Source organism: Pituophis catenifer, unplaced genomic scaffold, assembly GCF_029215685.1.
Source record: "Pituophis catenifer annectens isolate HBS135680 unplaced genomic scaffold, rPitCat1.0.hap2 SCAF_13, whole genome shotgun sequence".
Lineage (NCBI taxonomy): Eukaryota > Metazoa > Chordata > Lepidosauria > Squamata > Colubridae > Pituophis > Pituophis catenifer.
The window spans coordinates 7,224,373-7,240,372 of NW_027256893.1; the positions used below are offsets into that span (position 1 = coordinate 7,224,373).

The 16,000-nt window shown below is 40.8% G+C and overlaps 1 protein-coding gene across 1 annotated transcript in view; it reads right to left on the reverse strand.

Annotated features, from left to right (window-relative positions):
• Nucleotides 1-211: 211 nt before the first annotated feature.
• The window catches only part of SMPD3 (sphingomyelin phosphodiesterase 3), a 52,585-nt gene continuing 36,796 nt past the window's right edge, over nt 212-16,000 (reverse strand). Inside the window, exons 5-8 of the mRNA XM_070953047.1 lie at nt 15,469-15,558; nt 14,268-14,331; nt 2,200-2,362; nt 212-313 (exon numbers count right to left, since the gene is read on the reverse strand). Coding sequence (XP_070809148.1) covers nt 212-313; nt 2,200-2,362; nt 14,268-14,331; nt 15,469-15,558 — 419 coding nt within the window. The remainder of the gene's footprint in view (nt 314-2,199; nt 2,363-14,267; nt 14,332-15,468; nt 15,559-16,000) is intronic.

Here is a 16,000-nt window from a genome sequence, read left to right on the forward strand (position 1 = left end):
GTGTTTCCTTTTTTTCCCGACAGCCTCCAAAGTGGGTTTTGAACGTAGAAAAAATCAATTGGAAACCAGCCTGATCCGTCCTGAGGGGTTTAGAGGCATGGTGGGGGGTGGGGGCACCAGAAAAGACCACTCTTGCGTCTTGGTCACAAAACGTGGAAGTTCCCTCTGCTACGTTCTTGAGGAAAAAGTGACAAAACTTTTCCTTCCTTGATTAAGAATCTTCTTCTCCAGTTGACACCACGAGACGCATGGCAACAGGCAGGTGATCCGTCAGTCCTGCCAATTGGGTAATAAAACTGAATTCTTCTACTTCCTGCAAAGGGAACGACAAAAGAAACGGGGGTTTTATATTTTAGAAAGAGTAAGCAAAGGTCTTAGTAATCTTCAGGGGCTCTGAGGCTCCCTCCTGTTGAGTCTAACAAGCCATTGAATGATGTCTGGCTGAATGGGAAGCCTCCTTCTACAAATCAGCTTGGTCATTATTTCATGCGCAAGGCAATTTTTTTTTTTTAAAAAAAATTGATGCTGCAAACTGTCAAGGGGTTTAATTATATTGGATTTAGAAGAGAATATTTATAGCTCAGGGTTGAACTGTAGGGGGGTCCTCAGTGCTCTCTGAATTAAGTTTTTTTCTTGCAGACGTTTCATTACCAAAGTAAGGAATATCATCAGTGGTAGAAGGGAGTGGGGTTTGTTGGGGGGGGGAGGGGGAGGAGGAGGAGGAGGAGGTCCTTATGTTCTCTGAAATAGGTTGTTTTCTTGCAGATGTTTTGTTACCCAACTAGGTAACATCATCAGTGGTAGAAGGAAGTACCGACTCAGACAAGCATTTATATATATGTATTTCTCTTTAGCCAAGTTCTTCCTACGTAAACCAAGATTTTTCTGCAGCCCTAGTTCAGTGAAATCCCAATCCACTAGTTTCTAGGCTTTTTTTCTTCAGGCAGCCAGAAGTACCCTGCTGCCCATTGGGAGACTAAGGAGACTAAGATAGATCTATTTCGGATTTATAAGTCCTCATCAGTTAGCCCTCATCCATTATATTTATTTATTTTCTTGTCTTTTTGTAGGCCTTTATGTGTATTTTTCTCTCAGCTGAGTTTTTTCCTATGTAAATCAAGATCTTTATATAGCCATAGCTCAGTGAAATCCCATTCATTAGTTTCTAGGCTTTTTCAGACATCTGAAAAATTTGCTGTCTATTGGGAGACTAAAGGGAGACTAAGATAGATCTATTTTGGACTAATTAGTCCTCATCAGTTAGCCACACCCTTATCTCATGTCTCCTCCCCGTAAAGGTCAAATATTTATTTTCTTGTCTTTTCGTAGGCCTTTTTGTGTATTTTTCTCTCAGTCGGGTTTTTTCCAACGTAAATCAAGATCTTTATACAGCCATAGCTATAAAGACAAGAATATATATTCACACACACGCACGCACACACGCACACACACACACACACACACACACACACACTCACTTTCAGGGCAAGCTACTGTATATAAAAAGAGAGTGAGCACTGATGATATTACCTAGTTGGGTAATGAAATGCATGCAAGAAAACTACCAAAGTTAGAAAACACCAAGGACCCTACATTGCATTTGCCTTCCAAACAAAAAGCTTCAAGGACCACAAAAATATGTCCCAGCTCATCTGCACAACAACTTAGTAAAGAAGTGGAAGGGAGGTGAGTCTGAAGAGAGGAAAAAGAGAATGAAACAACATCAATTAGCTTTCTTTGTACATAAGTACGTGGATCGGTGGATGCTTCCAAAACTATTCACATTCATGTTTGTCCCCAGATTCTGGAACTCAGAATATGCTATATATACCTGCTTTATAGCAATATACTCACACACATACACACGCCCATCCATACACATGCATTTAAATGTATCACTCTTTTCAAAATGTGCTTTTCTGCACAGATTTCAATAGGGCTAGTTGTTGTTAGCTAAAATCTGTAGCAGAAACATTGGGGATGAAATAAAGCCTAATGGATAATTAAATTGAGATCTTTCCTTGAATTCAGGGCACATCGTGCAATATCTATCCGTTTGGAAAGATCAGATCCTCCCTTCCATTAGAATGCAAATTTCTTACTTGGTATTCCTGATGGGAAGGGACTTGTATCCTGAAGCACTTTTCCTTACAGCAGACCTGAAATTTTTAGCTTTAAATGTCATTAAAAGCAGCTTACTGTTTTCCACTCCAGGTAGAGTCCTTCCTTGCTGTAGAGCAGGTAGTCAATCCTCCTCCCGTTGCCTTTCAGAGCTCCCTTCCTCCCTTTCTGGCTCGAGGCCTGGCTCTTACTGGTGGGAAACACAAGGAAGGCTTTCCGTCCGTCTTCGCTTTCCATCGTCCTGGTTTGCAAAGACAACAGAGGTTTTAGGTCAGCTCAGTCCTAGCTCAGTCTCATCCATCACAGTTTGGCTCATAGAGCAAGCAGCTTCCCAGCACACGGAAGGGCAAGAAGCTTTTAAGAAGGGGAATGAAATCACCCATTGGTTGGGAAGGATGAACATGCAGCAACCCTTGTTTGGGCAAAGTCACAATGGAATCATAGAATTAGTCGTAGACTCGATCATAGAATCATAGAATCACAGACTCATAGAATAAATTATATAATCAATCATAGAATCATATAAATCATAGAATCAGTCATAGAATCATTGAATCACAGACTCGTAGAATCAATCATAGAATCAATTATAGAATCAGTCATAGAATAGTCATAGAATCACAGATTCCGAATCAATTATATAATCAATCATAGAATCATAGAATCAGTCATAGAATCAATCATAGAATCATTGAATCCCACTCATAGAATCAATCATAGAATCAATCATAGAATCAATCATAGAATCAGTCATAGAATCAATCATAGAATCATTGAATCCCACTCATAGAATCAGTCATAGAATCAATCATAGAATCAATCATAGAATCGTTGAATCCCACTCATCGAATCAATCATCGAATCAATCATCGAATCAGTCATCGAATCAATCATAGAATCATTGAATCCCACTCATAGAATCAATCATAGAATCAATCATAGAATCAGTCATAGAATCAATTATAGAATCATTGAATCCCACTCATAGAATCAATCATAGAATCAATCATAGAATCAGTCATAGAATCAATCATAGAATCACTGAATCCCACTCATAGAATCAATCATAGAATCAATCGTAGAATCAATCATAGAATCAGTCATAGAATCAATCATAGAATCATTGAATCCCACTCATAGAATCAATCATAGAATCATAGAATCAGTCATAGAATCAATCATAGAATCATTGAATCCCACTCATAGAATCAGTCATAGAATCAATCATAGAATCAGTCATAGAATCAATTATAGAATCATTGAATCCCACTCATAGAATCAATCATAGAATCAATCATAGAATCAGTCATAGAATCAATCATAGAATCATTGAATCCCACTCATAGAATCAATCATAGAATCAATCGTAGAATCAATCATAGAATCAGTCATAGAATCAATCATAGAATCATTGAATCCCACTCATAGAATCAATCATAGAATCAATCATAGAATCAGTCATAGAATCAATCATAGAATCAATCGTAGAATCAATCATAGAATCAGTCATAGAATCAATCATAGAATCATTGAATCCCACTCATAGAATCAATCATAGAATCATAGAATCAGTCATAGAATCAATCATAGAATCAATCACAGAATCAGTCATAGACTCATAGAGCTGAAAGGGACTTTGGAGGTCTTCTAGTCCAAAGCTGTGCTTCAGGCAGGAGACTTTATTATACCATCCCAGTTAAATGGTTGTCCGGTCTATTTTTGAAAACTCCAGTAATGGAGCAACCACAGCTCCAGGAAGCAAGCAGTTCTACTGATTAATTGTTCTCGCTGTCAGGGAATTTCTCCTCACTTTTAGGTTGGATTTCTTTTTAAAATGTTCTCACTCCTTCTCCCGCTCTCTGGTGCTCTGGAGAATAAGTCAACTTGTCTGTGAGAGCCCCTCAAGTGCTGGAAAACAGTTATCATGTCCCCCCCCACCCCAATCTTTCTCTTTGTTAAGCTGAACCCACCTAGCTCCCTTAACCATCATACCATGTAGCCCCAGGCCCTTTGTTCCTTTTCTCTGCACTCTTTCTAGGGTACGACATCTTTTTTTGTGTGTCATAGCAAATAGCTGCACTCTCAACAGGAACAACTTTTCCAATATTACCATTATAGCAGCTACACTTTCGCCAATGCTCCCTGCTATTTTGGAGGGTCAGGGGCCGAGAAGGGAGCAGGCAACCTCTTTTCTGAGCTGAGGACACACTGGAATAAAGAAGATGCTACTTGCTGGCCCTTGACAGCAGCTCAGCTTCCCATTTATTTTCCGCTCAATTTAGACAAAACAAAATTGAAAAGAAGACTCTAGTGGTATGTAGGGGTCATATCGCCTGGTTGTAGTACGGATAGTTAACACTTGATTGGCTAGCTGCTCTATCTTCAAGGAAAATAGGGCTGTGAAATAGGCAGCTGTATGAATTGATTTATTTTTTTTAAGAAAAAAATAAAATAAGTAAATATTTTCCTGCTAGTTTACTTGACCCAATGTCCATTGTAACTAGCAAGACTGTTAGTTGACCAATCTCATTCTATGAGAACTTTATTAGGGAGCCCCAATTTGCAGAAAGCAGAAAGCAGAGACATCACCCTGGCAACAAAAGTGTGTATAGTCAAGGCTATGGTTTTCCCAATTGCAATGGATGGCTGTGAAAAGTTGGACCATAAGAAAGGCCAAGCGCCAAAGAATGGAGGCCTTTGAACTATGGTGCTGGAGTAGACTCCTGTGAGTCCCTTGGACTGCAAGGTGATCCAACCGGTCAGTTCTAGAGGAGATCAACCTGGACTGCTCTTTAGAAGGCCAGATCCTGAAGATGAAACTCAAATACTTTGGCCACCTAATGAGAAGGAAGGACTCACTGGAGAAGAGCCTAATGCTGGGAAAGATTGAGGGCAAAAGAAGGAGGGGACAACAGAGAATGAGGTGGCTGGATGGAGTCACTGAAGCAGTCGGTGTGAGCTTAAATGGACTCCAGAAGATGGTAGAGGACAGGAAGGCCTGGAGGAACGTTGTCCATGGGGTCGCGATGGGTCGGACACGACTTCGCAACTAAGAACAATTTGCAGTGTGGTGAATACACACACACACACACACAAACACACATAGGCACAGGCACAGACACAGCTAGACAAACAGACAGACAGACAGACACACAAAGTCTGATGCCTAGATAACCATTAATTCTAATAAATACGGTTCTGGCATCATTGGGTTATAGCTAATCATATATTTAGTGGTGTCCTTTTCGAGTGTCATTGCCATTTCATTCCTTCCTATAGACTCGTGTCCTACATAGTTCTAATCCACTTCAAATCCACTTAATCCTAAAGGATCTAATTGAATGTGCTTTGTTTCCACTTTGGTGATTTCAAATTACACTCCTCACCTTGCAAATTCCCATTGCAAGCGTCCTTGTAAAATAAGAAACTTTTCTTTCAACGCAGGCCCCATCAGGGATGGGATTTTCTTGTGGCTTTTGTTCGACCGCAGCTTTCCTTTCAAAGCTATCTGTGGAAGTTTGACATTTTTCTCCCATATTTAGAGGGCAGCCTAATGTTATCACCTGTTTAGAGTTATTACTCTATTCTATTCAAAGCTGGAATAGGCAGTATGGTATTTTTTAACACGATCTTAACATGCCTTGACCTTAAAAATTGCCAATATATCTACAAGGTATAACACACTTGCCATCCAAATGGGCCCAAATAGAAGAACAATCATAAAAACTCTCCTTCCCCCCAAATTATAGATATTAAAATAAAAGCCTAATGATATAGTTGAACATCATGTAGGTTAAACCACCATCATAGTAAGGTAACCTCAGTTTGACCAAAGAAATTAGAACATTAGAATACAGAGTAACAAGTTTGGAAGAGATCTTGGAGATCTTCTAATCCAAGCCCCTGGTTTAGGAGGAGCCCCCTATACCATTCCTGACAAATGATTGTTCAAGCTCTTCTTGGAAACCTCCAGTGATGGAGCATCCACAAATTTTGGAGGCAAGACATTCCACCGATTAATTGTTCTCACGATCAGGAAATTTCTTCTTAGTTCAAGGTTGGATCCAGGGGTGAAATCCAGCAGGTTCTGATAGGTTCTGGAGAACCCGTTGCGGAAATTTTGGGTAGTTCAGAGAACCGGCAAATATCACCGCTGGCTGGCTCCAGAGTAGAGTGGGAATGGAGATTTTGCAATATCCTTTCCCCAGGAGTGGGGAGGGAATGGGGATTTTGCAGTATCCTTGCCCTGGAGTGGGGTGGGAATGGGGATTTTGCAGTATCCTTTCCCAGGAGTGGGGAGGGAATGGGGATTTTGCAGTATCCTTCCCCAGGAGTGGGGTGGGAATGGAGATTTTGCAACGCTCATCAAGCCATGCCCACAGAACCGGTAGTAAAAAAAATTGAATTTCACTACTGGTTGGATCTTTCTTTGATAAGCTTCCGCCTGTTACTCCTTGTCAGGTGCTTATAAGGTGCTTGACCCCCTCCTCTCTGTGGCAGCCCCTCGGGTACCGGAAATCAGTTATCGTGTCACTCCTAAATCTTTAATGCCTAAGCTTTTATTGGATTCACTAAATAAGGGCTCAGAATTCTTAGGTTCTGTTTTTGCCAATTCTTCATGTCATCCTGTGATTCATATTCAACTATTGTTAGTTCTGCATATTGGCTTAATGATGTTTTGAGTTGTATACATTTGGAATTTAAGATTTGTGGTGATAAAATTGTAAGGTAAATATATAGATTAATAGAATAGGTTGTTTTTGTGTTTAATGTTGTTGCTAAAAGGAGCAAGGAATAAAAAAATTAGATAAAGCGGTATTGAATTTTGATTTATAATTGAATTTATAATTGAATATAAAAATGAGCTCTGCCTTAGTAGGAGATTAGGATGTATGATGAGATAATAGAAAGATTTATTAAGATGTTGGAATGTATGTTAAAATTGTTTGTTCTCATTTGTTAAATTAATGTACCCATTTGTGACTGGACCAAGACTTTGTTTTTGAAAAAATTTTCTTTTTTATGTTTATGTTGGAAAAAATAAAGAAAATTTACAAAAAAAAAAAAAGAGTGTAAAGACAGGATTGCAATAAAGGAGGGCTGAAATCAAAAGAGGTGACTGAAACAGTCACCGTCTGCAATGTGCAGATGATACCAACCTATTAGGTGAAGATAATTGAGAAGAAACATTTAAAGAAAGTAAGAGTGGAGAGTGGAAAAACTTGAAATATTAAAAACCAAAGTGAGGTCAAATTGGCAGGCATGCTAATGAACTGACAGTTGACAGAGAGGGAGAGGGTGATGGATCATTTTGTTTTCTCAGATTCAAGAATAGAAAAAGACGTACAATGTGCTGGGGAAGAAAAGCTACACTTGAGGGAGAAAAACTTTGGAAAAGTAGAGACGATGAAGAAGGAGAAGGATATTTCAGGGACAACAGAGATCAAAATAGTTAAAGCAGGGACTCTTTCCGGTCTTAAAGCACAGCTCTTAAAACATGGATATTGCATAAGAGAGAGAGAGAGAGGGGGGGGGGGGGGAGGGAAAAAAAGAGAGAGCCCTTTGAATTTAAGATTTGGAGATTGCCACTAAGAATTCAGGGCCCTGAAAGGAGAAACCAACCCATCAATTCTAAATTGAATCAAGACGGATGGCTCTCTTGAAGTCAGGGGCATCTGCAGGGTATGGGCAAAATGTCAAATTGGTAGCTGCAACAGTGAGGTTTTGTCAGCCTTGCAAGATGGTCCAGAGAAAAAGAACACTCAGAAGGGCTAACTCTCTTCTTTAGGTTACATTTGCAGAATCTTGCAAGGCTGCAAGTCTATCCTTCCTCATTCACCTTAACAGTTCAAGACACTAGGGAGGTTTCCTTCTGAGATGTTGTGTACACTCCTGTTCCTTCTGCAGACTCAGTCGCCACTGAGCTAACTGTTGCCTACAGAGCTGCTCTACCTCCTGTCTCCCAAGGCCATTCCCTCATACCATTCCATGACTGAAGTCTTGTTTATCTTTATCTTTATTACTATGTATATCTGTATCTGTATCTAAATCTATCTATCTGTATCATCTGTCTATCTATCTATCTATCTATCTATCTATCTATCTATCTATCTATCTATCATCTATCTATCTGTTCTGACCTAGGCTTCCCCAGCAGCATGAAGCCGAATCCTTGTCCCGATAAACCGCTTTTATTTAATTTACAGTGAATTCCTCTCCAGCAAGTCTTTCCTCTCCTACAGTCTTTCAAGATAGTTCACAATTATCGACCTTTATCAGGCTTGGAGATGCCACAATACTTGGCAAGAATGCAGTAATGAACTAATTGTCTCCTGCAAACTCCACTCCCCTTTCGCTCCTCTTTTATTCCCTCTGGGAGGGGCCATTCACCAGCTACCTGTGGCCTTACTCCCAAGTCGGCCCTTGTTCTTTAGCTGTTCCTTGCATCTGGCAACTCTGTGCATGCACACACTGGGAACAGGCTCCAGCTGTTTGTCTGCCTCACTGGTGTCTGACTCCAAAGGCAGCTGATAACTGGCATACGGCTCTGGCTCCCTCTCTGCCTCTGACACAAACCCCTCATCAGAGCCTTCCCCAAACTCCAGGACTGGCCCATGTTCCTCCCCAACCTCCTCACTGTCCGAATCTGCTGCTAGATCTGCTGGCTGCTGGCAGGCCACAACTCTATCTATCTATCTATCTATCTATCTATCTATCTATCTATCTATCTATCTATCATCTATCTATCTATCTCTAGTTGTTGTTCAGCTGTGTTTGAGTCTTCACAACCCCATGAACCACAGCACTCCAAGCTGTGCCTCCACTGTCTGCCAAATTCATGTTCATTGTATCAATGACACCATCTAACTGTCTCATCCTCTGCCATCCCCTTCTTCTTTTGCCTTCCACCTTTCCCAATATAAGGGTCTTCTCTCTCTCTCTCCCTCCCCCCTCTCCTTTAAATAGCAAGAGAAGGACAGAAAAAATAGTGCAATTTTCTTGGGAAAGTTATGGCCTTTACTGGAAGCAAGCGGTTGCTTTACTGGACGCAGAGCTGGTGGGCATTTCTCTATGTGGTCATCAAGCATCAGACCTAACTTGATGGCATCTGCCTTAAGTAGGCTATACGTAGTGCTACCAATTGGGTAAGTGCATTATAGTTTTCAAGGGCTGAGATGATTTACAGCCTGGTGAAGATGTAGAGTGGATGATAAGATTATTCCTGAAGAAATATGCTTGACATGAGAATTGTTGTTAGCCAAATGATCAATTAGGCTATACTCTGAAAAATGAAATCCACCTCTTAGAAGCAAACTTCCTCCATAACATTTGAAAGTCTGCAGTTCCTTTTCTAGAAAGTTAGAAACACATGAAAATAATTGCTGCCATTTATTCCCATTACTCATCCCTTATCAGGCTTTTAAACGTAAAATCTCTTCTTAACACATTCTGACGTTTATTTCTAGAGGCCTAATATATTAATGCCTGCTTGCCATTTCTGGTTAATTTAAGTTTCGTGGAATCAATAATTTGCAATGGTTCACAGATGGGTATTTTTAATTGCCCAGTAGGAAGTTTATTTTGATACCAAGATGGTTCAGGCTAAACCGTTGTCTAATTAATTGTCTTCAGTAGTAGTCTTGGCAGACCACTCTTCAATCTGCTCAGAGGGGGGCGTGAAAGAATGAAATTTTCATTGCTTGAGTCAATGAATAATTTTGGTTTTGATGGAATTGACCTCTCCGGAAAGACCAGCCAATTATAGACACTTCATAATGGGGAAATGAAATAAAAAGCTGAGAAATAGATGGGAGTTATGCTCATTGTAGGAATTTGTCCTACAGGATATCTTACATCAGAAGACATTTTCTAAACCCCAACTTTCTAAGCACTCTTACATGTTGCGATCATTTCTCTATCATCTCTCTTTCTCTTTCTGCCTTCAGTTTATACATGTAGGAGAAGGACAGGCAGAACCTAGGGCAGAGTTAAGACAGGAATCAGGAGTGGGAGGAAAGGAAAAATGTTACTGTATAAATGTACATTTATGATGATATGTGTGAAATCAGTAAAATAGAAAAGAACTTGAAAAGAAAGTGTATATAAATAAAAAAATTGGGATTGCTCAGATACCACTTTGGAAAATATTGAATTGAGAATGAATACAACAATGGAGAGAGAATGGAAAGAGGAGTAGAGGGATAGATAGGAAGGGAGAAGAGAGGAAGGAGAGAGAGGAACAGAAGAAAGGGAAAAGGAGAGGAAGAAAGGGAGGGGAAATAAGAGTAGGAGAGAAGGTTAGAAAGGGAGGAAAAAGGGAGGGGGAAAGGAAGGGGAAGGAGAGAAGGGGAAGGAGAGGAGGAAAGAAGAAAGTAGAAGAGGATAGAAGAAGGGAGGGAAGGGAAAGAGAGGAGAAGGAGAAGAAGGATTGTTGTAAAATAAGGGAGATGGAATGGTAGAAGAGCAACCCCGAGTATATTCAAATTTTTTAGGATGAAGAATGAACTAATATGAAAGTTAAAAGAGAATATGTATGATTAATAATGGATAAGAGACTGTACATTTAAGACATGATTATGAGAAATAAAAATAAAAAAATAAAAAAAGAAGAAGACAGGAATCAACCTGGAATCCGTACGTTCCCATAAACTGTTTAAGTCCTCTTGAATTCCGCTGACAGCACTACTAATGCTGTGGACAGTCACTACTACTGACCACAACTAATGGTCAGCACAAAATTGCTGACCATTAGTTGACTAGATTCTTGTGTAAAGGCATAAGCAATAAGTTATCTGAATTGTGGTGCTGATTGTGGTGCTGATTGTCCATGCCTGACAATACATGAATTGGACTGTGGTGCTCATCCGCTACTCTGTGCTGCTTAACTTTTATCTTGTTGCTCTCTAGATGTGTAGATCTTTATCAGGAATTCTCAGCAAGCCGCCCCCCCCCCCATTTGAGGACCTGGGAGAATTGGAGTCCATATTTTGAGGACCTCTAAATATTCATAGTAGGGAAGTATCATAACAATTGACAAACAGGTAGCTCACCACCTATAATGAAAAAATAATCAAATGACCTTTCATTTCATGAGATAATTGTAGGAAATTGATACCTAGTTTAATGGAGTCTTCTGTCTCCAGCGGCAAGATTAGCCACTGATCAGTTTCATTTCTTTGTTGACTTTTGTATTGTTTGACACAAAGGATAACATAGCTCCTCCTTCCATTCTCCATGCTTGAGAGCCCAAGCTCACATCAGCCAACATCTTAATCAGATCTAATCCTTCTACTTTTAATTCCCTTTTAAATTTTCATCCTTTATTCTCAAATTTGTTTGCTTTTAAAGATTGAATACGCACACTTTGGAAGCACCAGTTTTGGGACCGTGTTAATAAAATAGATAAAGATGACTGGAATAAGTCGGGCGGACCATTGTGTTTTTCAAAGAATAGAATCATAGACAAATAGGGCTGGGAGAAACCACAGCCACTCGGTCTTGGATGGGTTGAGCCTGAGCCTGTTCCTCCCCATCCAGATCTGCATGGCCTCCAGACACCGGGACATCACTTCAAGGGCATCGTTGCCCGGGGTGAGTTTCAGCAGGTTCTGACCAGTTCTGGAGAACCGGTAGCGGAAATCTTGAGTAGTTTGGAGAACCGGTAGTAAAAATTCTGATTGGCCCCGCGCCTATCTATTCTCTGCCTCCCAAGTCCCAGCTGATAGGGAGGGAATGGGTATTTTGCAGTAACCTTCCCCTGGAGTGGGGAGAGAATGGAGATTTTACAGTATCCTTCCCCTGCCACGCCCACCAAGCCACACCCACCAAGCCATGCCATGCCCACCAAGCCACACCCACAGAACCGATACTAAAAATGTTTGAAACCCACCACTAGTCCGGGCGGGTGGGCGGAGCCTCCCACCGCCACTGCTACCGATTTGCCCGAACCAGGATGAACCGGTAACAACCCACCACTGATCCTGGTGTCATCACATGGCTTTTGGCAGACTCTTATGGACCTAAAAAGCGTCAAAGACTTTCTTAATCATTAAAGCAACGATAGAGGCACATCCTCCAGAAAAATGATGTTTATTGATCCTTTTTTTCTAAAGAAGTAAATCTAGATTATCCTCAGTGATGTCTTTTTAAAACTGCGGCCTCCTTAACTTTATTAATAGGTTTTCGTTGGAGAGCTAACAGAAGTCTAATTTACTGCGCTGTTTCCAGATGTACCCGTGCCAGTATTAACTGGGTGATAAATTAGGTTTTTATGCCTTTGCCAAATTTTATTATTGAACAATTTCCGTATGGGTCTGTTTTAAGCCTAATCTAGTTGGCCCATGACATTAGCCATTTCAGAGATGTAATTATTCCTCTCTCTGTGTGTGCGTTTTAATGATGATATAATGTCAGGGTTGCAATATGTCAGTTACTAACGCTTTTCAAAATGAGGCTGAAGTAAGATTTTGAGTGACTAAGGGCAACATCTACACGCCCACTCTTTTGTGCTCCTTCAGGACCAGTTGTGCACCGAATTTTGTGCGTGCAATTCTATCTTTTCCAGAGTTGGGTTATTTCTGACTCCACTCTGGTTTATTTCAAAGTATTAGAAGATGGATGCAAAAATGCTCCAGCTCCGTAGACATAGTGGAAGGCCTGTTTTCTCATTAGTGGAAATTTTGCACTCCACCTTCCCTCCCTGGATCTGGTCTCAAGCCAGCTGTTAATGCTTCCACCAATTCCAAGAGAGACTCAACATCCTGTTTCCAGTATCCATTGGTTAAAAAGGGGGGCACGATGGTTCAGCGGTTAAAGGCACTGAGTTTGTCAGCTGGAAAACTGGCAGTCCAGGTTCGAGACCCAAGCGCCACATGAATTCATCAAATTTGCAGATGACACCAAGCTAGCAAGAGTAGCCAACACTCCAGAAGATAGGCTGAAGATACAGCAGGATCTTGACAGATTTGAACATTGGGCGCTATCTAACAAAATGAAATTCAATGGTGAAAAATGTAAGGTTTACATTTAGGCAAGAAAAACAAAATGCACAGGTACAGTATATGTGGTAGCTTGCTCAATAGTAATAACTGTGAGAGGGATCTTGGAGTCCTAGTGGACCACCATTTAAATATGAACCAGCAATGTGCAGCAGCTGCCAAAAAAGCCAACACAGTTCTAGGCTGCATAAACAGAGTGATAGAATCAAGATCATGTGAAGTGTTAATACCACTTTATAATGCCTTGGTAAAGCCACACTTGGAATATGGCATCCAGTTTTGGTCGCCACGATGTAAAAAAGATGTGGAGACTCTAGAAAGAGTGCAGAGAAGAGCAACCAAGATGATTAGGGGACTGGAGGCTAAAACATATGAAGAACGGTTGCAGGAACTGGGCATGGCTAGTCTGATGAAAAGAAGGATTACGGATAATATAATAGCAATGTTCCAACATCTCAGGGGCTGCCCCAAAGAAGAGGGAGTCAAGCTATTCTCCAAAGCCCCTGAGGGCAGGACAAGAAGCAACGGATGGAAACTAATAAAAGAGAGAAGCAACCTAGAACTAAGGACAAATTTCCTGACAGTTAGAACAATTAATTAGTGGAGCAACTTGCTTCCAGAAGTTGTGAATGCTCCAACAGTAGGTGGGTGGGGCTACATTCGGTGTATAAGATGCACCAAAATTTTCACCCCCTTTTAGGGGGGGGGGAAAGGTGCGTTTTATACTCCGAAAAACATAGTAATTACTTCAGCTATTTACAATTTGTATTGGTTCCTTGCCCCTGACAAATTGGGGATGCATGGACAGCCATTACAAAGGCTGGATCTTTTTTTACTCAACCCTACAATAGGCTTTTACTCAACCATATAACCCTACACCCTTCACCTTTTGTCCTTTGTTTGACTTATATTTTAAGATTTTTGAGTAAGAAGCACATATTGAGGATTTATTGCTTAAATCTCCTTTTTTTTTTTGTCATGTGAGACTTAAGTCCCACCATGCAAAGCAAATACATAACATTCAAGAAATAAGTCAATAAAAGTATCTGTGAGACACAAATAAAAATATCAACAAGCGAAGTGTTTTAAGTTAGAATAGCCCATTTATACTGGTGATAGAAATAAGATGGAAAACAAAATAATACATACTTCTGTAAATTATCTGGAGTGCACACTTCTTCGTCATATAGTCCTTTCGGATCTAACAAAGTTCCTGAGAGAAAAAGGAATATATGCAGTAATCTGCTGTTATTCCAAAGCAAAGGGATCATAAAAGTTTGAATTAGATTTTTGTCTGTATTTTAAAGGGAATTATTTGGAATTCTTGAGCTTTTCCAATCCTGTGTCCCCAGATACATCCCACAATTGTTGGCTCAAACCTCTGGGAAATTATAGTCCAAGAGAACACCCTGGTGAGGAATAATGCTCCATTTTGGATGGATGGATGGATGGATGGATGGATGGATGGATGGATGGATGGATGGATGGATCAATATCATCCTGGAAAATAATTCTCCATTCTGGATGGATGGATGGATGGATGGATGGATGGATGGATGGATGGATGGATCAATATCATCCTGGAAAATAATTCTCCATTCTGGATGGATGGATGGATGGATGAATGGATGGATGGATGGATGGATGGATGGATGGATGGATCAATATCATCCTGGAAAATAATTCTCCATTCTGGATGGATGAATGGATGGATGGATGGATGGATGGATGGATGGATCAATATCATCTTGAGCAATAATTCTCCATTCTGGATGGATGGATGGATGGATGGATGTCAATTTGGGCAATAATTCTCCATTCCACATGGATGGATGGATGGATGGATGGATGGATGGATGGATGGATGGACAGAGTAATTTACTGTGGGAATGTAGTCATTGACTTAATACGTTGTGTGATGCACACTATCGTGCAAAATCATCTTATGGTTTATTGAGGGGAGCACACTGTACCTCGCAATTATGATTTGTTAATCCAGCTTTCAGGCTAAACATGTGCAAATCCTAGCCAAAGTATTGACCATATCTTTAATTTGGTATCTGTTGGGAAGGCAGGCTGCAATATCTTTAAAGACAGAGCTTGGTTTTCATGCCACTTTCTACCACAGGCTTTATGGTGCCCGTAACTGGTAACTTTTTAACTTCCCCTTCAGATCGCCTGATGACCAGGATGTGGCTGGTATCAGATGTTTATAGTTGGCAACTTACTTACCTTGGCTAAAACAAAAGCACAAGCTAGCAAAAATGGGAGAACTAGGCTCTTTAAGCAGGTTCCTCCTCCTAGCTAAGGGACATCTGTCCCACTTCTGGGCCACAGCTTTCCATCTTACCAATTGCCCACGATTTGTCCTCCCCTGGACCTTGGCGGCATGGGTCCTTGTAGCGGGTGAACAAGCAGTGCTGCTGCTCCAGCTTGTCATCTGCAACCAGAAGAAAGGCAATGAAGGGGATCCATAGCATGTCAGAGAAAGTCATGGGAGAGAGGTAGTGGAGCCAATATTTATGACAAAATTCCAGAAAAATATGGACTTTTAAGCAGTGGTGGGCTGCAACAGGTTTAACAACCGGTTCTGTGAGTGTGCGGTTTGCTTCCATGCAACGTTCAAAATACAGCAATTTGAAAAATAATTTTAAAAAAGCCTCTGATGATTGCGTGGCTCAGCTGGGCATGGGGGGGCACAGGGATTTTTGCTACCGGTTCTCTGAACCACCTGCCGCCATCGCTACCGGATCAGGTGATTTGGTCCAAACCGGAAGCGTTTCACCCCTGACTTGAACTTTCCTTTGGGTGGGGAAACCCTGGAAGTTTTCAGATTTGGGTTTCCCCAGATGTGCCAATATCTCTAATAGAATGGAACTTTG